The sequence below is a fragment of the Puntigrus tetrazona genome, chromosome 20, assembly GCF_018831695.1.
Source record: "Puntigrus tetrazona isolate hp1 chromosome 20, ASM1883169v1, whole genome shotgun sequence".
NCBI lineage: Eukaryota > Metazoa > Chordata > Actinopteri > Cypriniformes > Cyprinidae > Puntigrus > Puntigrus tetrazona.
In genome coordinates, this window is record NC_056718.1 from 1,166,830 (window position 1) to 1,189,811 (window position 22,982).

At 40.6% G+C, this 22,982-nt stretch overlaps 1 protein-coding gene across 3 annotated transcripts in view; it reads right to left on the reverse strand.

Annotated features, from left to right (window-relative positions):
* Positions 1-2,966: 2,966 nt before the first annotated feature.
* lrfn2b (leucine rich repeat and fibronectin type III domain containing 2b) overlaps positions 2,967-22,982 on the reverse strand; it is a 53,221-nt gene continuing 33,205 nt past the window's right edge. For all 3 annotated transcript variants that reach the window (XM_043219380.1, XM_043219378.1, XM_043219379.1), the window contains 2 exons: positions 12,375-13,771; positions 2,967-6,084 (listed from right to left, as the gene is read on the reverse strand). In XM_043219380.1, coding sequence (XP_043075315.1) covers positions 5,124-6,084; positions 12,375-13,750 — 2,337 coding nt within the window. In that variant the 5' untranslated portion in view covers positions 13,751-13,771 and the 3' untranslated portion in view covers positions 2,967-5,123. The remainder of the gene's footprint in view (positions 6,085-12,374; positions 13,772-22,982) is intronic.

Here is a 22,982-nt window from a genome sequence, read left to right on the forward strand (position 1 = left end):
AAAGCAAAAGGGAAGCAGAAAAGCTCTCAGATGACAGCACTCTATGAAACGTGTGAGGTTTTATCATTCGTACACAACAGCTGAAATCAGTCCTGCTCTCATCAATCGGCACGCAGTCTTATGAAAAGGAGAACCCGGGAGGAAGAGTTAGAAATGCTTACCTTCTGTCCACAAGAGAGCAGCACTGCACGTACTTCTGCTCGTGATCTGTGATTCACAGCTCGTCCTGATTTCCTCGTGTGTCTAGGTCAACATTTTATCTCTACACCTAAACCTAACCTTACCCACGAGTAATGATGAATAACACTGATGTACAAGCGCCAAACACTGATTGCAAGCCTGGTTCTTCAAATCTGATTAGTTAATCACAACGTTGTTCCAGAGTCAACAGAGATGTTGGTCCAGGAACACGTTCTGCGTGATTCTGCTGTTGAACTGTTGAGTTTGGCCAAATCACAGAAACAAGAACCGACATTCACAGAAAAACACATCACTCACTCAAGAACTTCATTAGAGCTACACAACATTTCATTTGTCTGTTTCATGTTCAAGTTTTTGGAGTCAATTTTACATTTCTGGGGGAATAAAAACCTTCACTCATCACGGAAAGTCCTAAAAAATGTATGAAATATTCTATTAGTGTCAAGTTTGATTACGAATTCCATGTAATGTTTCCAGGAAATGTTGTATGATCACATTTGTTATTATAATGAAATATCAATTCAAAACAGTATGCTTCCAAATGAAGGATGTGATCTGGAGTTGAAAGACTTCTTGAATCATGTCTGAATGATGCTGGAGACTCCCAGGAGCATCAAAAAAAATTTTGATGGATCAATCATCAACACAACACGTGTGATCCAGCACCGAAGAAGACTGGAAGCAGTCTCCCGTGAGCGTTTCTAAAAGCCCAGTCTTGTCCCGGTCACCGGATGAGGGCTTCTGGCCTGTTTTATAAGACAATGATTAAATTGCTGGGCTAAGAGCAGGACTTGAGCTCCATTAATCACACGTTCCTAAAGACAGTCACGACACGTCTGAAACGAAGCCACCCTGAGCTCAAACCCAAGAGCAGCGAGCTGAAGCCATCACTGATCTGTTTGCTCCTCAGCTCGTGAAGGTTTGGGTCAGAGGTGCACGGATAGAAGAACACAATACCACCATCTTCAGCAGATCGCCGGGCTTCAGGTTTCTGTTTGTGAGGTCAATTATCAGAAGCCATGATGAATGTTCCTTTCATCTGGACTCTTTGTGTTTTGTCAGATGACATCATGTCTGTCTGGGATGGCTTCCCTAGGCACGACCGACCCAGGGCTGACCCCAGCACAAGGCAGGGCCGGGAGATACTGATAACAAGAAACACAGTATCGTATGACATATAAGCATCGTTTCTCAGAACAATCTGCAACCGTTACGTGAAAGTGATGAACGTCTGAGCGTGTTTGTCAGGTTTATCTGCGGTGGTTTTACTGGGACAGAAAGCAGCGGACTCAGATCAGGACTGTCTACGGACGTCTAGTCTAGGCTGTGAGAAGAAACACATCAGTGCTACTTTTGAATCACTGAGCTACAATAACAACTTTTTATTCACATTTTGCACTTTAATAGTTTAACATTTTAGATATTTTCTGATTTCTTTTTTTTGTTCAAGGTTAAAGGGTTACTCCAGCCCAAAGTGAAGTTTGTCATCAGTCACGTACCCTCATGTTGTTTCAAACCCGTAAACGCTTTGTTTGTCTTCAAGATTAAAGATATTCTTGTCCCATTGACTGCTGAACAATTACACTCTCAGAGGAAAGTACGAGACGTCGTCTGAACGCTCCGTCGGTGCTTCAACCGGAACGTTATGAAGTTACGAGAATACTTTTTGTATGGAAATTAAACAAAAATAATTATTTTCTTATAAGATTCTGCACTGTGATCATCTCTGGACTGTTCTGTGTTAGACACAATGAAAAGATAAACTGTTTGTAAGAATCAAAGCATAAATACATGTACAAGATGTATCTTCTCATTGTCTAACACAGAACTGAGTATATAATGTCTGTCCAGCGGATGATCTACAAAATGGAGCTATGTTAACTTCACGGTGCAGGATCTTTTAATAAAATACAAAAATATTTTTGTTTCATTGTACTTTCCGTACAAAAAGTATTCTCGTAACTTCATAATGTTAGGGTTAAACCACTGATGGCATATAATAGTATTTTAACATTATAAAAATGATCGGGTAATTCTGGACATAGAGAAATTGTATTGGTTCCACATTGACAGCAACTAAAAGCTGCATCTCAAAACTCTAGAAGACTTGATGGGAATTAATCAAAATGAATAAATACTGTTCACCTACAAAACATCTACCATTAATGTCCTTTTTACAGTTTGCAGGTTGCTGTCGGGGAGTCTCAGCTTCAATGAGAACACAAATGAATGGACATCCCCAAACACTGAATCGAATCACACTGCTCAAGCTAATGCCTCCAGATAAGGCCTAACTGCTCTGAAAAGTAAAAAAAACAAAACAAGTAACATCACTCACCTGACTGTTTATGTCTTGGCGTTCTCGTTGTGTTTCTGCTGAACACGGCCCAACAAGACCAGTCCAGACACAAGTCTATTCTAATCAGAAACTCCTCTTCAGTTGTGTTTTGTTCATCAAACTGTGTGTTTTCTCCCTCTCTGGACTGGTGTTTCTTCTCTGATGAAGTCAGTTTGACATAAGTTTATACTTTTATTGTCCTTGTTACGGTCTGCTATTTTAAAAATGACTTAAATGTTGGTGTCCTTATCATTAGTGGTTTGCTTGAGCATTACTTTAGTGTTAAACATGGACACATTTCTACGTATGTTTTCACTGGAAGTTAGTGGAGGCCCCTGAGTGGACTCCGGCCCCTGTGAGATAACCACCGTTTTAAATCACACAAAGTCACTTTACATTATCAAGAGACTTAAAATAACACAACAGACACGTTTCAAGATATCTTCATTATTGTCTCACGTCTTTCCATCACCTTAGTAAATACAGGAATATAGAAAAACATCACACGTAAACAGACGGCTTCCAATATCTGAGAATTCATTGAAACCGTACACATGATTTCTCAAAAGTGAGTAAACGAGAAGTTGAAGGGAGTGAGATAAATGCCGTGAAGGTTCAGGAATTCTCTTTCATCAAGAAAGAGGAGCATTTGACCAACAAGATATAAAAGATATAAATTTTTTGATTCATTACACATATAAACAGTGTTGCAGATGAAGATATTCAGAGTCTTTACGCAGCTCAGGGAAACTGCTGGCATGGCCGTTTGCTACAGTTTCCTCAATTTCTGTACCAGCTTTGAAAATCCGCATAAGCGCAAGAGTTTATCCCCCATTCATGCCAACCTGTCCGATTCAGACACAAATACAACATGAAGATGACACACACACACACACACACACACACACACACACACCAATGAGTCAGCACAGCAGCCTGGGGGGATTCGCTGAATGAATCACGACCACCGACGTCTCTTCTGCACAGCTTCAGGATTTGTGCAGATCATGTAAAGGCCGTGACACACCAAACCAACAAGAAAGAGCTAGGGATGCTTTGATCCGATACATTTCTAGGTTGGGTATCGTGACAATTGTCCCGATCTGACTTACAATTGCTAGGCGACGTTTATTTTAAAAAGACATGCATGAATGCTATTGGCACTTCTGACAGATGCCTGAAAAAAAAAGAGCGCTTTCCCGATTCAGTATCTGAATCTTAGGCTTAATGTCAGTGTCATTATTCAGTTTTTATTTGGGTCATTTGTTATGTAATAAAAAGTGTCTCACCTCAGAAAAGCTAACCATCCTGTCGTGCCAGATGTTACCGTGCTGTATATCACTGCACTAAAGCCTTGTTTATATTTCGCCTGGCTCCAAATGGACGAGGCGTTTATACTTAAGAAGCTCTGAATCTACGAGCAACACGTGAAATAAAAGTACGGTACCAATAAATCACATAACTGGGAAAGGATTTGCTTGAAGGTATGATATTCATTCTTTTGTATGACTGATGGCTCAAATCAGCTTAATAACCACTTAATTTACAATTTAGCATTTACAATTAGCCTATTTACATTTGACATTAAACTGATTACAAAGTACCATAACTAGAAGTTAACATTCATTTCCTGTGTGCACTATTTACATTGTGTGCTTTTATGAGGACAGACAACCTAACGTTTTTAAATGAATAGTTGGCTTTGAAATAACAGCGTTATAGTTAATGTTTAGTTTGTTAAAGAATGACCGTTTAAAATGCTAAAATACTAAAATGAATAGATCATCACTGTCTATGTTGTCTGTCTCAGGTGAGAGAGCCACAATCAACATTTAAAAAACGACCATTTCCAACCTAAAAACGTCATCTGTGCCTAGCATTGTTGTGTATGGAACACGGTTAGTCACAGGGATGCATACGGTTTATTAGGTAATTCAGCACTTTTTTAAATTTTACTTTAGTATCAGATCGGTTCTTGGTATCGGCCAATACTGAATCCCAGGTATCGGAAGCATCCCTGCAAAAAACAAGTGACCAACCAGCAGGTGTGTGTCTGCCTGAGAGGAAATAACCAGCAGCAAGCACTGAATATATATATCATTCAGAAAGGGAAACTGAAGGACCGGGACGGTCTATATTCATCCATGCCCAGTGTCAGTTCGGTCTTTCGAGCAGACGCCGGAAAAGTTATGGCTGATAATTAATATTTTATAACACTTTTATATCTCTTGTTGCTGCAAAACCTTTGTTCTGTCTCTTGTGGAATAACTGATTGCTGCGAAACTAATCCAATATAGATGTGTATTCAAAGTTAGCGTGGTTACAATGTATGCATAAAAAAATTCTATTTTAAAGCACAAGCTACAATGAGTCTACTCTACTTAGAAATTGGGCATGTTCGTGTGACAAACTGAGGTCCAATAGAAAGGTTTGACAGGTTTTTTTGCTGAAATAGTGAAGCTAGCGTGGTGCGACCATTCCGTGAATTCACCCCCTGAATGCTGCGTCTGTTCTGGATATGGCAAGGCGAATAGCAATAATAAAAAACATATTCAGAGTCATGCATGATGAGGTTATATTGTCCCTAAACAGTACTCTCCATCACCCACTCAGAGCTCTCAAGGGTGCCTTTGCTCCCAGCACTGTCCCCGTCCTCGTCGCACTGCAGCAGCGTGCCGTTCACCGACAGGCTGCGCTTGGTCCAGATGCTGCTGATGCGGCGCGGGTACGAGCACAGCTGCTGCGCCGTGGACACCGTGAAGTCGCCCATGTCGAATGAGTGGCTCCTCTTGGGTTTGGAGTCCAGAGGCAGCATGAGCAGCTTGCTGAGCCTCGAGTCCAGCGTCCGGCCCAACAGAGGCTCCTTGTCAGTGGGGCCCGCTGGGGCTGAAGCGGCAGCCGTGCTCGCAGAACCGCCGGGCGCTCGCGGCTCCTTGGCCTGGCCCCGGAGCTCCAGCGACGTGAAGGCCCCTAGAAGCTGGTCTAAGTTGTTGCGGGGCTTGGGAGGCGTGGACCTCCAGATGCTGGCGAGGGCACTGTTGGGGCTGTAGGACGGGGGATTGTGGGAGCCCGAGGAGGAAGTGGAGGAGGAAGAGGACAAGCTGCTTTGGAGGGAACCGCACTTGAATTCGACTGCTTCGTCCTGCGTGCCGACCTTGGGCTTGGGCGCCAGCAGAGGCAGTCCGTTCTGCCCCGGCCTCCCTCCGTTGGTCTGCGAGTACGTCTCACTGACGCCACTCAGCTTGCTGCTGGGGGTCTGGCCGTCCCCTGTCTTGTAGCGCACCATGAGGATGACGATGAACACCAGCAGCGTGGCCACGATAACGCCGCCCACCACCAGGATCATGGTGCCTCCCAGCAGCTGGCCGTGCAGAGACTGGCACTGCGGGTACTCATCCCGGGTGTAGAACTGCACACAGCCCACCACGTTAGTGGCAGTCAGGGTCGTGGCGGAGTCGTCCCAGGCCGCCAGCACACACAGGTCATACAGAGTCCCTGAGACCAGGTTGGTGACGTGGAAGGCCTTACTGGAAGGAGAAATCATCCTGCAAACACACAAACACAAACCCACACCCACTTAGTAAATGTCGACAAGTTCATTATTCACTTCACTGTAAAATCTTATTAGACAGGATTACTTAAAAAAGCATGTAGTAAGATTTATTATAAAGCAGGGCTGTCAAACTCTGCTGATAGTGTTTCCTATGCAGTAACATTAGCCAATGATATAAGTGGCTTAAAAACGATCTTTTTAGACAAAGGGTCAGAACGATTATGCTAATGTTTTTTTTTTTTTTTTTTTTTTTTTTTTCAATTGCATTTGCTGTCTCATATCAACAGTACAAGCAAATGAAATAGTTTTAATTAATAAAAATAAATGAAATTTAAATGTAAAAGTTTGCATGTGTCTCAAGCAAGGTCTATTACAAGACATTGCCACAAATACTAAAGCATTACATCATTAACACAATTAAAAGTTTATGAATAACAATAAAATTCTAAAACACCATTACCGAACATGAAAAGAGTCTAGCTAATGAATGAATTAAAAGTCAGGTCACCTCTTTAGGTCACCAAGCTTTCACTGCCTCTCTTTTCTTGACACCACATAACTCATTTCATGATGTATTGCTGCAGCAGTTGGAAATGAGTTACAAAACAAATCTATGAAGTTCCAAGTGGCTAACCACGGGAACGCTAATCACTATAACACCGATAAAAACTAAAACATTTTAGGAAAATCAACATCAATTTATGAAGTTAGCTTTTTTCAGCTGTACTGAGAATTCAACATTTAAGATCTTTCAACATTTAAGAAGACATCTGAAAATGAGTGAACGCAACAAGAAAAGAGAAAGATAACTGCAGCAGAGGAGGAAAAGAATGACAATTTTATTAAGAATTGCCCTGCCTGAAAAACTGGCACTCAAATCAATCAATGATTCTTGAGTGTAAGGAAATGTATGTGAATAGTAAAGATTACTATATCTGTACACATTAAGTAAAGTTAACGGAAAAACTCCCGAACAGTGTTAGGGAGATTTGGATATTCTAGGTATTATCAAACAGCCGTAGTTTTGTGAAGACTATAATGTGCTAACAGCTCGCTCAAAGCTAGTGCAGTGCTGACAGAACCGGGCTAATATGATCATACTTCCTAGTTCTAGTAAAGACCAGAAACATGGCTTTTTAAAGGAAAAATGCACACCTAGGTTCCTAACCGATGATGAGGAATCAACAGAGCACCCATCGAGTGTTAGTGTTCTTGATTATTATATGAGGGGTTTTTAGATCTGATAATTAGCACAATTGTTTTTTCAGAATGTTGCATTAAGAAGTTACTTGTCATCCATTTTTTTATATGGACTATGCATTCTGTTAAGTTTCTCAGTTTGTTGTGTATCACTGGGCCGTGACGTAATGGACCGAGCACTGAGCCTTGAGGTACTCCATATTTCACTTACCTCCTCATATACTATGGTCTAAATCCTGATTGAAAATCCTTGCAGATACCATTTTTATTCAATAATGAATATAGTTGTGAGGATACTACCTTCTCTAGTATCTTTGACAGAAAAGGGAGATTTCTTTGAATGAAGTCTTTGGGGTCAAGATGTGGTTTCTTAATAAGAGGCTTAACTACAGCCAGTTTGAAGGTTTTGGGAACATATCCTAATGACAATGATGAATTAATAATGTTCAAAATAGGATCTATGACTTCTGGAAGCAGATCTTTTAATAGTTTAGATGGTATATATACATGTTGCTGGTTTAGATGATTTAACAAGTTTGTACAAGTCTTCTTCTCCTATAATAGAGAAAGAGTGTAATTTTTCCTCAGGGGATCTATAGCTCACTAACTGATGTGAAACTGTAGTTGACGGCTGCATAGTTACAATTCTATCTCTGATGGTATCAATCTTGGAAGTAAAGTAGTTCATAAAGTCATACAGGATACTCTCCCGCCAGGCTACACAAAATACTTCTGGTTTTGTTTTTCTCCTCCTGCGCTGCTCTCTTTACGGTGCGTGTATTTTCATGATACCATTGAGTCAGATTGTTTTCTTTCATCTTTCTTAAGGGTAAAGGAGCAACTGTATCAAAAGTGCTAGAAAAAAGAGAGTGCATAGTTTCTGTTACATCATTATGTTTTTCCACAGTATGGGAAAGACTAAGGAATAAATCAGAAAGATTACCACATTTTACCAGATTCTACCATACTTTTAACCAGGTGCAGAGTTTATGGTCTTAACTATATGTAGTTTACACAAGACCAGACAATCTGAAATATTAGGATAAACCAATCTGAACTGAAATTGGAAGTTGAAAGAGTCCATACTGACTCATGGAAAGTAGGCTTCTTTGGAGCACTGGAGGAGGCATTGATCATCTTCCATGTTTACTTGAGCATGAAATAGCTGAAGATAAACATCAGACTATGTTTTTGGTAGTAATTGGTAGTAATATGGCAGTAATATGGATCTATTCAAATTGAAATAAACTCAAGTCCTGTATGATTTGTTGTCATACTATATAATATTTAATCTTAATTGTATATATGACTATATTAGTGTATTCTATACTAGATAAGATTTCTTCTGTTGGTGACCTGACGAGACAATAAAGTGTTCTGATTTCTGATTGCGTTATGATTGGTCAGATCCCCTGTCAATCAGGCTTGTTGTGAAGTGTGTTGGCCGCTGCTAGGAGGAGCTGCTGTCTGAAGCTGTAGAGGAGAATTCTCATGACGGAGAGCGACGGGGAGTTAGCAGATGCCGGAAGAGCTGAAGGCTCAGAGTTTATCATAATTTAGATTAATAGTGAATATATTGGAAAAATCTTGGCTGTCTGCACAATTGAATTGGCTACTGTTCACACGAAGACGTGTGGCAGAAGCACCGAGGAGCATCGAGATATGAATAAAAGAGGAGCGAGGATTCCATGCAAATGATGATCTCGGCTTGCAGATCATGGAGAGGATGGGGCTTGCGACCCACTCAGAGGTTTGAGATGAGTCTGGGAGAGAATGCTTGCGGTCTAAAGCGTGAGGAACGGGAAGAATAGCTGTGATCAGGATGATGAAGCAGCAACTAGTTAACTCCCTGTATTGTAAATCAGTGTTTATGCCATGTTTCAGATAAAGATAGTTTTCTTATTAGTCATAACTTCAATATTTCCAAAGCATTATTCATTTAGCAGATGCTTTTTTTATGCGGAGCAGGAAATGAGAGGATGAGCACTTTGCACTTGCATGTCATCTGAAATGATGAAAAACCACTTCTGACCTGATATCACAGAACATGACATTTTTTCAAACCACAATTGCTGGGAATCCAATTTAAATCAGATTTGAAAAATGTGCCAGATTAGATTTCAAGCATTAATTCACACATGGGACGTGTGTGACGTCAATAGCCAGAATGCACTATTTTTGCTCTTTCCTCATAAACTGATGCCATCTGATGCTTACTGCACACAAAGACGGCAGCGTCTGAACTGAACGATTGATGCTGGCTGCTAGTGGCCCAACTTCTGAAGGAAAGACCTAGTTACTGGATTTGACAGTATTAGAGTCACGAAAGCTTTTTATTTGACATCCACAGTCAGTGAGTGCGCTAATGCATGCAATTGTTATTTTTCAGCATTTTTTGTTCTGATTCTGTTGGCAACAGTTTGAATCCTGTTATCAACTATTTCACGCAAGAAGCTACGAGCTAGACCAGATTTTACGCTAGTAGTCAAACGTCCGAAAGCGTTGCTCACCAGTCCACTAAACACCACTGGACAGTTATTTTTATGTTAACTTCTCTTGAGTTCTTCCCTGCTGAGCTGACAGATAACAGTAATTGGCTTTATTTCTTCCACCCATCTGTGCTGCCGTCACGAGCAGATGGCCTATCCTATATCACAGACGTATATTAATATTGAAACCATCTCGACGCGTGAATGCGATAAGCGTTTATTTAGTAGTGCGTATGTGTGAGGCCTGCAGCGGTCAGTCCGTACAGTATGTGATACATCCACATGTCTCCCGTTATTTAAACCAGGATCCTCCATCGTGGATAAAAGTGCTGGCCTCAGGATGTCAGAGCTTTTCTTCCTTTGAGTCTAGCTATATTTTAGTTCTGTAGAGGTTTGTTTCAGGCTTCAACAGAAGACTGTGTGAACAGCCTCGACTCTTAGGAGCAGCTTTTAGCAGTCTTTGTTAGAGCTGGATTGGGTTTGTTGTGAATGTTGTCTTGTACTCCGCCGCCTCTAATGTTGATCCGCTTTAGGCTGTCAGCATGCACAGGTTAATTGTGTTTAATTAGAAGAGAAACACAAGTAACAGGCAGCAGAATGAATGGAGACACTCTTCTCAGATTTCCTGTAAGCAATCAGCGCTAAAGAAAGACCTCCTCTCAGATCTTCTTCTTCTCATCCTCTCTTTTTATTTATTTATTTTTTTCCACTCTGATTTTTTAATTAAAACTAACACATTACAACATTTTTTTTTCATTTGAAGGCCACTTTTTTTTCATAATTTGTTTTGGCTAAATGCGTTTCAAATGTAAATATATTTTGAAAATATATTTACTTCTATACATATGACATCAGTACACAAATAATATATCATTCATAAAATGAAAAATTAATGCAAACTGACAGCTGAGTTTCTCACTAAAGCTATTACATGAAATCTTCATTGCCGTATAGTTTTATGTACTGATGCATAACCAAATATGATCCATGCAAATATTGCATTATATTGAAAAATATTTAAAAATTAACCTTAGTTTGCCATACATGGAAATATTTCAGCATTACCTGGAATACATAGAAATATTTCCATTCATTGTTTTTTCATTACAGTCTTATATGAAAATCTGCCAAAAAGACATATATGGCACAGGTGTGTCATCATTTCCACTAGGTCCAACAAACGCTCCCTCATAAAGATTTACTAAACCTAGTATACTTATTTGTCAAATAGGTAGAATAAATACAAGCAATGAAAGTAGCAACAAAATACTATTTTAAATAATTTTAAGAAGCAAGTATGTCTATGGTTGAAGAAACACCTGAATACACCAAACACTCTGGTTAGAGACAACAGGACCTCAATGCTTCCCATCACCAAGTGGAAAACATGTTGTTTATTAGGGTGAGCATACATGCCATTTTTCTCAGACACGTCCTGGTCAGGATTTCTATATTTTTATATTTAATCCCCAAATAAGGGACTATCCATTTGACTGAACGATTGTTATTTTGGATGCCAGTGACACAGTTACAGGTCATCCTAACAAATGCAAATGCAATTATAGTTCAGAAATCCTCAAGCAGTCTGAAGCAGGCTAGAAATCATCCAAGCGTGCATCTCGTTTCTACATAAACAGTGTCACACCTTAGCACACCAAAAACTCTCTGGCCTCAAGTACACTAACATCCAATTTGACACATCCTTCCATGAAGAAAACAGAAATCATCAAAGCACAAGGTGTGTGCTCTCAGTTTCAGGCTCTTTTGATTCTGTGAGAGCATGCAGACAGAGAGATGTTAACCTCAGCGTTCCGGCAGGCTGTGATTTTATTGTGTTTTTACTTTGAGCACTGATAGAAATATTGCTAACGCTAGACATCTTGTCGCGTTGCGGCTGTTTATGACAGCATAATCTTGGCCACGGTGACAGTTTATTTACTCATTATGCTGTTCAAAACATTTCCCAGAGCAGTTCATTGAACCATTATGAAGAAACAAGTCAATAATTTATCTCTCGCACCAGCACAACGCTGATAACTATGCCATACCAAATTACTGCCAATGAGCTGAGCCGAACAGTTTCTTCAAATATTAATGGGTGAATGGCTTAACTGACATGAAGACATTTGATTTTTCTTCTGTCTGATTTGCCTTTTCAATACTGCACTGTAGCAGCTGCTGTAATATAGTGTTACCTCATCAAAGAGCAGAGGACTGACATACGATCTACCCACGGAGTCTCAGAATACACTTACATTGTGCAGACAGAGAATAATCAAGCAGACATGAGAGAATGAGAGCAACAGAGAAGGGAATAGATGCATGCTACATACTGTTTTAGTCAAGCGGACATAGTAAAGGAAGCTACAATTTACAAATGTATGCACCGCGTATGGCCTAAACAATAAAACATTTGACAGCAACGACAGTCTTTTCTAAAGAAAGATCCAACCACTACCAATTTCCCAGTAAACTACATACAGCGATCAAATCAAAACGCACCTGGATCCCTATAATTTGCTAAATTGCGACATCTTTTTCTGGGATCAGTATCTCTGTCAGAAAATGTGAAAGAAACCAAACTGCTTCATACCTGTATATGAGCACTTCATCATCTGAGCAGTTGTACTGTAGTTGGTACATCTTGACTTTGGGAGCAGTCTTGCTGACGGACCAACTGACCAAGGCAGACACGGCGGTCACCTCAGACACAGACACTGCTTTCTCTTGCTGGCCTTTGGAAGTGCCTTTACTGGTCCTGGAGCTGCCGGTAATGTCCGACAGGCGGGACTTGGGTTGCGATGCCTGGCCTGTGCCGTTGCTTATGTGGGGCAGCTGGATAATTGACAGCTCCACCGAAGCGGTTGATTCACCGGCCAGGTTGGCTGCAATGCAAGTGAAGGTCCCGTAATCCTTGGAAGTGGTGATCAGGATCTCCAGGGTCCCATTGCGGTACACCACAGTGCGAGAGGAGTTCCCGAGAAGTCGGTCATCGGGGGTCACCCAGTGTATGGTTGGGGTGGGATCTCCTATGGCTTCGCACCGTAGACTGGCTGTCTGCCCCTCCAGAACCAGCATGCGGTGGGTGTGCTGAGTAATCAGAGGCTGTTCACACAAAAACTCGTCCTCTCGAATGTTCCAGAAGTAGCGGCCCTTCAGGCCGGGAGGTGAGGCACAAGTCTCCAGGTCATCATCTCGCTCCAGGCGCCGGAACCAGAGCAACTCGCAGTTGCAGTGAAGCGGGTTTCCTCCTATGCTGAGTGAGAGCTGAGGTGCGAATGGTGTGGTTATCGCCTCGGAATCCTGTGCTCGGGCAAAGATGGGATCCGGCGGAAGCTTCTGAAGCCGATTGGAGGTCAAGTCCAAACGGGCCAGCCTCTCCAGATCCACAAAGGTGCCCTCGGGAATGTAGTCCAGCAGATTGTGGTCCAGACTCAGCTGGTGCAGGTTGATCATCTGCCGGACTGAATGCCAGGGAAGAGCCTGAAGGTTGTTGTAGGACAAGTCTAGATCCTCAAGTGACGGCGCCAAGTCTTCAAATGCCTTCTCTGAGATGCGACCCAGCTGGTTGTTATTGAGAATGAGATGCTGCAGGCTGACCAGCCCTCTCAGGTCATTCGGGCCCAACTCCACTAAACGGTTGTTGTCCATATGAAGAGAACGGAGGGTCTCCAGGTCCCCGAAGGAAAATGGCTGGATGTAGCTTATCGTGTTGCGGGACAGCGTAAGGTCCACCAAGTCTGTCATGTTGGCAAAGTCCTGTTGTGTGATTCGAAGGATGTAGTTTCCCCCCAAGCGGAGCTCCACGGTGCTGCGATCTATGTCAGGTGGCACGAAGAGCAGGCCTTTGGCCGGGCACAGGGTCCCCAGTGACTCAGAGAGGTTCTGGCACGCGCAGTACTTGGGGCATGCTCGGGCCATCATTACAGCCATTCCCAGAACCAGCATCTGACAGAGCACGGGGTCCATGGTAGATTCACACTAAGGGACCTGGAAGACAAGAATGTAGGAGGAACAATCAGTATCCACATTGCTCAAGCACACAATCATCTATGATTTTTTTTGTCACCTGACACCTGTGTGTGTGTGAGTCCTATCTTTCTACTGTCACTCAATTAATACAGCTGCACAGTTTATAACAACTCTCATGCAGATGAACTACTCATGGTCCTTAGTTGGTCCTGAGCTGGTTTATGCTGGTCCTGAGCTGACAATAAGCTGGTTTAAGCTAGTCCTTAATTTATCCTGACCTGGTTAAAAGCTGGTTGTTATCTGGTCCTTAGATGCTTTGAGATGGTTTAAGCTGCTCCATAGTTGTTACTGAGCTGGTTCAAGCTGGTCATGTGCTGGTCTTAAGCAGCTAGCCCAGGATCAGCTTCAACCAGCTCAAACCAGCTGCCTTGCTTCAGAACACACCTAACCAGCATATGATGTTTTTTTTTTTTCCGCAAAGCATGGCTTGTTTCACACATCTTGTGTTGAGGTGCAGAATGCATTAACAGCAGGTTATTGCTGCATTTTAACTCACAGCCCTTCTGTCATGTTCCATGCCTGTATACAGAAAATAAACTGATTTCTAAGAAACCGCACTTAATCGCATCATGGCCATGAATGATAAAATGGCTGTCAGTAGCGAGCTACTAGAAATCATTACAAATCTGATTATCGTGAAGACTAATTTATATGATGAGGAGTGTAACATTTACTTCCAAATGATAATTAATCTACATAGATCCCTAAAACTAAAGTACAGCTATAAATCATCTTAATTAACAGAAAGGTTAGTGTTTGTGTCACTGGTTGTGGAGCATGCAGTCCTTACAAACAATGTGTGAGTACTTGAGTATTGTATGCTGCTTCATTAAAGCCTGCAGAGTGCGTAGTCAGAGTGTTTTCTGCTGAGCTGCACGTGATGCTCTCAAAAATAGGCTCAGCGCCAGAGCTCTGCTTTCAGTGCCGCAGCATGCAGGCCACGCCAGATGCAGAACGTGTGAAGAAAAACTGACTTCATCCTAAAGGCAACATCAACTACAAGGTACATTTTGTGGTTGTAAAAAACACTAAACAGTAAAGATCTTCCTCCACAGTCTTCCTCAAGTCTTCCATCACAGGACTGTGACCCAACACACCCACACAGCAGAATAAATCATGCTGGGATCAAAGCCAAGGTCTCACAAGGTGCTTACAACCGGTCAGACAGTCACACAGCCAGTGTATGAAATATTCATATTGAATCTTTGATTTCAGAATGTGTGTCTAGAATCGGTTTAAGTTACAAATGGTCAGACATTTGTGGCAAAAACCCCATTTGTCAGTCACTTTGGAGAAAAGCTAAATGACTAAATGTAAATGCAAAAAATACCAGGCATGATAATGTACTGAAAAAATTAGCTTCACTAAAAACTAGAGCAGTCAATCGATGAAAAAAAATGATCACACTTATTTAATTGCGATTATTTCTTAAATGAAAGTATTCGATTATGCTTTCAGCTTGAAATACTTTTACATGCAATCTTCAAATCAATGTAGAAAAAAAAGACAGTATAATTGCGAGTATCGAAGTCCCTTTCAAATAAAGTCTGTTCACTTGGTGGCAGCTCAAACAAACCAAGACCTGTCTGAATGAATGAGGCCCTATGAACTCACAATGAAATCTGAAATTAACTATCCCATGGAGGCTGTTTTTTGTGCTCAAATAGCATTAAGAAGCTTATTTTTTCAGCTTGTCCAGTCTCAGGTTTCTATGGGAACCATAAAATAACAACTAACTACCAATAAATGTAATATTTATCAGCAGTTGCCAATTTTGACAACAATATATCCTGGTCAGTTAATGAACACTTTCAATGCCCTTCACGAAACACTGCGCATGCGATGTGTTTCACACACTGTGTGTGTGTGTGTGTGTGTGTGTGTGTGTGTGTGTGTGAGGTTGGGAGGACTCGAGTATCTCTGGTAAGACCATGACATCAATGGCTGCTCCAGGGGCAATGGGTTTTAGAGGACTAGTGTAAAGCCAAACGACATTACAGGTTTTTTCCTTCACTCAAGGCATATTAGACAGTTATTCCCCTGCAAGCTCATTAACATGCTCAGCTAGAGGTGAGACACAGGCACCTCATCACCTTCAGACCATGAAAGAGAGAGCCAGAGACACTTCTCTAATTAGGCTTAGTCTAAAAACAGAGGAAGTCTGATACTTCAGTTAATGGGCTGCTCCTAATTGCGGTCAATAGTGCAAACTGCACAACAAATTGCATACTTAGCCAGAAAAAAGAAGATAAAAGAGAGGAAAGAGAAAAACAGACTGGACAGACTCTGGCCGTCACAATCACGATCGACAATTAATAGCCACAGAAATATTTGTGAAGAATTGTCTGTTTTATTCGTGTCGCATTTTTAACGTAGGGATGATTCTCTTGTCTTCGAAGGTCTTCAGTCTCTCAGGAATGAACGTGTAAGGTCTCCAAATCCACATTATTTCAGGTTAAAATGTGTTATAATATTTCCAAAATTGTATTACGGCAAAAAATAATATATTACTGTAATTGTGTCACTTTTGTAATGCGTTACTCCCAACACTCTATATATTATATATATATATATATATATATATATATATATATATATATATATATATATATATATATATATATATATATATATATCCTGGATGTCCTGCTCTGAGCACATTCAGGCCTTTACAGAGAGAACAACTGATACTAGGTCTTTACAGATGGCTAAAATTCATTTAGTGAAAAACTTTACATCTTTATGGAAATATGATTACTATATTTTGTAATTGTCATTTAAATAAAAAACAATAATTGTTGTCACAAAGCAGGAAAATTTTAAAGGTATTTCAATTCAAATATGACTTTCTGTTATTTTATACCCACTGTAGAGGACACCAGGACTAAAAGCATGTTTATTGTGCATTTTGGGAGACATACCAATTGAATAGAAAAATAAACCATACCAATATTTTTGTGGATATATTAGTATTATAAAAATCTGGGCAATGGTTACTATTATGACATTAGTTTTTTTCAACATGCTGTCCTAACAGTACATTAACTATATAAATAAATACAGTGTAGAGATACAATTGTGTAGAATTTTTTTGAAAAACAGTCCTAGTGTCCTCTACAGAGGACATAAAATAAAATATGAATAAAATATACATTTATCAGTATATTTGACTGATATATATATATATATATATATATATATATATATATATATATATATATATATATATATATATATATATACGTATATATAGATATATATATATATATATATAATTCTGCAATCTCTCAGGTCTCTTGTCGTGGAGTAACACATAAATCCGGTGACCGGTAATAAAACATCAGCCCTGTCAGTCCCTGCTGTGTAAAGCAGAAAACGGCCATTCATTCAGTCAGTGATGTCTTGTTTCACTCGTGAATAAATCAACCGGTCTGAGCAAAACTGAACGAGTGATTCTCATTCATTCAGAAATGCCATATAAATAGCAATATCATTTAATTGGAGGAATAGACCTGAGAGCAGCCTGACATTAGCCTTTAGAGTGTTTTCACACTGAACTGACGTCAAGACTCTGTGAAGTCCTCTGCTGTCCTCGGAGAGATGGATCCATCTAACAACCTTTCACCCGGCTCCCTCTCTCCTGAACTTCAAGCAAACAGCACGTGATTTGCAGCAGCTTATTTTTCGTCTCATTTCCACCAATGTTGCACACACACACACACACACACACATCCTTCCCTTAGAGTGAAATGAGATGTTCACAGAAACCTTGACTAAGAGTTTATATAAGAGAGCGTGAGCTCCTCTAAACATGAGATGTCTGAACTCACACACGCCACAGTCTGAATGATTCAGTGACAGCAGGATCTCTCAGAGATCAATCATCATTACCGCTTCTGAATACATACTGCACAGCAAACAGTCAGAAACCAGACTGATCGTGATCCCGATGATTGATAAACCACTCGACATGACCCGCAGATCTCTCACACACACTGTAAAGTCATTACATGAACACCTCAAAAGCTGCTATAACACAACCCTCACCCAGCGCAGGCTTTAAGACCAGACAGAGGCATGTGCTGGTTAGGTATGTTTTGAAGCTGGGATGCTTGTTTGAGCTGGTTTAATCTGGTCCTCGACCAACACGAGACCGGCTATAGATCAGCTTAAACCAGCATAAACCAGCAAAGGACTAACTTAAACCAGCTCGAAGCAGCATCCCAGCTTCAAAACATTGTCAGCGGCGTCCCATCATCCCTCGTGATCTCAGAAAACCACTTCAAGTGAGCAAAGACAACACCATTAACATTCAGGACTCTGAGCGTCTGCACGAAGAGAAGATCAGAACATCGTGGCGATCCTGAGTGAACTCCTTTCGTCTTGTGTGACCCTCGTACATGTGTCGTGTTCTGATTGGATCCTTGTGTCTCATTGGTTGTTTGTGTCATGTGTTCCCCTTCGCACTCACTCTTTAGGGCTGATAATTGTATATAATTGCATATACCACTATTGGTGTGATTTTCCAGTGTACAGAATCACAACAGTTTTATGTATTTTACACATTTATGAGCATGTGACCCAACCCCTGACCCCAAACCTACCAACTGTCAATAAAGCAGGCAGATAAAACTACGGTCAAAATGTATTAAAAAATTATTAATATTCCAAGTTTTCCAAGATAAAATGATTGATCTGTGAGCTAAATAGACATGACTGGCATCTCCTTCGGCCATAAAGCTCTTTCTGTGTGCCTTACGTCATGCTGTTGTGAAATGCTCTCGTCTCTTGAGTGCTTCTGCCCGGTAGTACTAAAAACTCAAAACTGTTATTAAATTAAAGAAGAAGAAAGCGGCAGCCTGGCTTGTAGTGAATAAGCTGAGATCTGGTTAAATGTGACCTGTTCTCTGGGATCCGCTCTGTCTTTAATCTCCAGTGTAAAGGGAAATATGCACTTTATACTTCTTGAAAATACCTGAAAGTCAGTTTTTGGATACCGTCATGCTCAGGCCAAATTATTATTATAATGCTCATGTTGCTTTATAACTCTCATTAAAAATGAATGCCTTCTGGGCAGTTAGTCTTGGAAAATCCCTGGCAGTGTGAGCTCTTCTTAAAGAGACTGTGATGTGAGCATATAAGCAATCATTGCACTATAAAAAACACTTGTAGAAAGGGCCATGCTCTCACACTCACACACACAACACAAATAAGCATGTTTTTGAAGCTGAAATAAAATGGGTCAAATACATTTACATAGAACAACATTGTAAAAGCAGAACAATGTCATTTATGATTACTATATTTAAAACAGCTTCTTTGATGAACAGAATGATTCAAAGATCCAAGATACTGGATATAAGATATTGTTATTATTAATTTTACGTTTGGAGTCAGTATTTAACTTCAAGTGTGTATATTTATTTATTTATTTTTTTTTTTTGGGTGATAAATACAATACAAGTTTATTTGTATAATTTACTGCTTTACAGTAAAACAGACAGGCAATAGAAACAATAAAAATATGAGCATAAAATAAAAAATAAAATAGAGGGAAAAAGCTGGAGTCTAAAATATCAATGTCAATGACAATCATGGAATACTGAAAGCCACAGAGAAGCAGATTTAAAAATCAACAGTTTTTGAGTGGATCTAATGCAGGGTGGAAGGCTCTTCTATAACTTGGGACCAATGACCGCAAATATGTGATCACCCCTGTTTTTAAGTCTAGTTCTAGGTGTCATGAGGAGTCGTTTGCTAGCTCTTTTTTAAGAACTCTCAGACAGGCAGGAGATCAACAACAAAGACAGTGTCAACGGCAGAATCATAACCAGAGTCAGGCGAAAGTTGCCAGATATAATCAAGGTCAGGAACACAAGAAGAGGATCAACAGGCAGGCAACAAACAAGCAGCGAAACGGTCCAAGATCAACACGGAAAGCCATTACCAGTCCAGGGCAAGGATAAGACTTCACAGAGACTGAGAGACTGAGCACAGCTTAAATAGCTGATCTAATGAGGTACACCTGGGCAGGTAATCAGTCTAGGGTAAGGTATTATGGGAAATGCAGTTCTGAATGTTAGTATTCTGGAGAGGGTTCCCTCTCAGCCACAGAGAGGTGGTTCATGACACTCATACAGTAATTCAGTCCCTAGATCTAAGTTCCCATAGTCCCGTCATGATGTTAGAAATGATCTTACCAGGCAAAAAATACTTAACCTGTCCTAAAAGATGAAGATGATAGAAACAGGACCTAACCACAGCACTTATCTTCTTATCAAACTTAAGACTGTTATGAAGCAAACCCCCAGGTTCTGAACACAGGTGGTACTCTATCATGAATGATTTGCTTAATTGAACCAGATAAGATTTGGTTCCAGAACGTTCTCATCTCCTCTTTCTCCTCCGATACCTCTGCTGTACATCGCTCTCCTAATCATCCAGCACCTCCACGTCTCTCATTAAGAAATTATTAGCGAGACAAAGTTTCAATTCATCTAAGCATATCTAATAAAGACTTAAAGGCAAGCTTATCGTCACGCTTTATAGGCAGATAAATTCACGTGTCATCAGCGTACAAATGAAAAGAAACGGCATGTCTATTTAACACATAAGGTAGCATATAGAGATGAAACAGTTCCGGGCCGAGAATAGATCCTTGAGGGACACCAGAACTTAAGTGTATAGTAGAAGAAGAGTGGTGCCCGAGGCAGACAGCATGCAGACAACACATGCTTCTAGACGAGATGAGAGAATACTGTGATCGATCAGGTCAAATCCAGGAGCCTGATATCAGTCTTAAAAGGGCCGATTCAGTCCTGTGACGGGCTTTAAAACCAGACCCAAAGTATATTATTATCATCCAAGAAATTCCTGGTGTGACATTTAAAGACATTTATAATGTTACAAAAGATTTCTATTTCAGATAAATGCTTTTCTTCAAAGAAAACTGAAAAACCTGCTCCGCTGTTTTCAACATCATAATAATAATAATAATTATTATTTTGGGTAATGTATTTTCATTTCTTTTTTCATAATCAATCTGGTTTTAAACTTAACATTAAACACCGTAATGATATACAAGACAAAAATAAAGATCTCCAGATCTTCAGGTCTTCACCAGATACAAGCAAAGTCATTCTACTCGACTGAATGCAGTAGACAGGTGTCCTGTGCTGTTTCTGATGAACGAACAGATGAGGAGAGGAGGTGAAGCTTCAGGAAGAGAAGTGTTTGTGTCTCTCACAGCCTTCCTTTGACCCCAGCGTCAGGAATCAATAGACCGTTGATTCTCAGCGTCACGGGTCACATCGATCATAGGTTTCCACAACACTTCCTCACAGGGAGTTAATACTTGTTCCAACTTGTGCAGTGATGCAAGACACCATAACAGTGGATGTTTAATTAAAAATCGTATGTGTGGTTTGTGCATGTAAACAATCTACAAAGTGACAGGAAGTTCAGGCCAACTTGACTTTATCTGTAGTCCTGATGTTTATTTGTGAGACATAGTTACATCACCATGTTACCAATGAGCATCAAGGCCGTCTATGTCAGCTTTGGCTCATCCTCAAAGAACAGTGTGACATCACTACATCAAGGAATAAATAAATAAATGCGATACGGACTGCCATAGATATGATAGCGTAAGGTCATTATAGTAAAGAGAGTTACACTGTCAACACAAGTAAGAGAAGTTGAGCTGACCAATCAGAAAAGCCTGACAGTCCTGGAAAGGTGGGGCTTCAGTCAGAGCTTGAGGATGAAAGGAAAAACAAGGTGCCTTTTTGAACATTTGAGACCCCAAAAATAAAACGATTAGCATAACATGAGAACTTCAGCACTGAGTGTTTCAGACAGAACGAAAGCAGAACATGAATTTTTGAGCATATATGCACAAACAACAAAATAAGTGAAGATGTTAATGTAATAAAACGAAGCGTGTCGTGACCCAGATGCACCTACAGGACTGAAGAGTGTTAATGGACTGCAGAGTCACGATCAGGAGAACCGAAAATAATCTCGGTGGCCTCGCTTTTACTCTAATAATAGATCATTCCCGTTTGTTGAGCAGCACCATCATTTTCACCCGACTCCCAGAGAAGACTGACTTATGAATAAACTGTTTGACGCACAACACAAGACCTGTTAGCAATTCTATAGAGAATAGAGAATTCAGAACGTATATTAAAAGAAAAATTACTTGAGAGAAAGGGATGCATGGACACTATTGAATGACTGTCGAAGGCCTGTGATCTCCCACACACTGCTCTCAGAAACCGAATAATCTGCGTTGGAAATGCTTTATGAGTGCATGAATACTGAAAACCCGGCTCTTCTGTATCCACAGAACACAGATGCTTTCATCACAGACGGCCTTTTTGGACACAAAGGTCAGAAACTAATCCTCTTCGGTCTCTCTCTGGACGTCACACTAACGCTTCTCTGTTGAGAGCAGAATCAATTGGCAATTTCTCTCAAAGGAAGCTTTAATAGCGAGCGGATCGGCTCAGAGTCCCGATGATCAAATTCCCCAGAGCTAGAGAAGCCAGCGACGGAGAAGTGAGCGTAAAATGATCTGCTGAGGCTCAGCCCTCTCTAATAGAGTTTAATGCTGTGGACTGGATTCATCCGTTAGATTGGACTGAAGGGATCCGCCAGGCTTGACCGCGGTCACCGCTCTGCCATCTAATCTATTATCACTTACAGTCACACAGAGGCCCCGGGGCCCCAGAACCAGCAGATAATCTGAGCTGCTGCTGGAAACCCCCTTCGTCTGCAGATTAGATAACACTCACTTATGCTGAAGAGCTGCATTTCATCTAGAGCTGTTTATTTACTGTGATTAATTATGGAAATGATAATGAGTCGTGTCCGTCGTCGTATATTCAGACCTCAGCGTCTGATGATCACGATGCAGGACGACTGACTGTGATGAAGTCAGTTTTCAAGCCCAAAAGTTCACGAAGGAAGATACATTCAAAACAATTGCCAAACACGATTAAAATATGCAAGGTAGACACTGTCAAAATGGAAATCAAGAACTTAACCAACAGTCTGCATTTAAATGCAAAAATCGATCAGAATAAGCAACAATAGTTCACACTCATTCATGCGCACACCATGACAGTCAAAACTATGTCATTCATTGATGCATACTGTACAATAA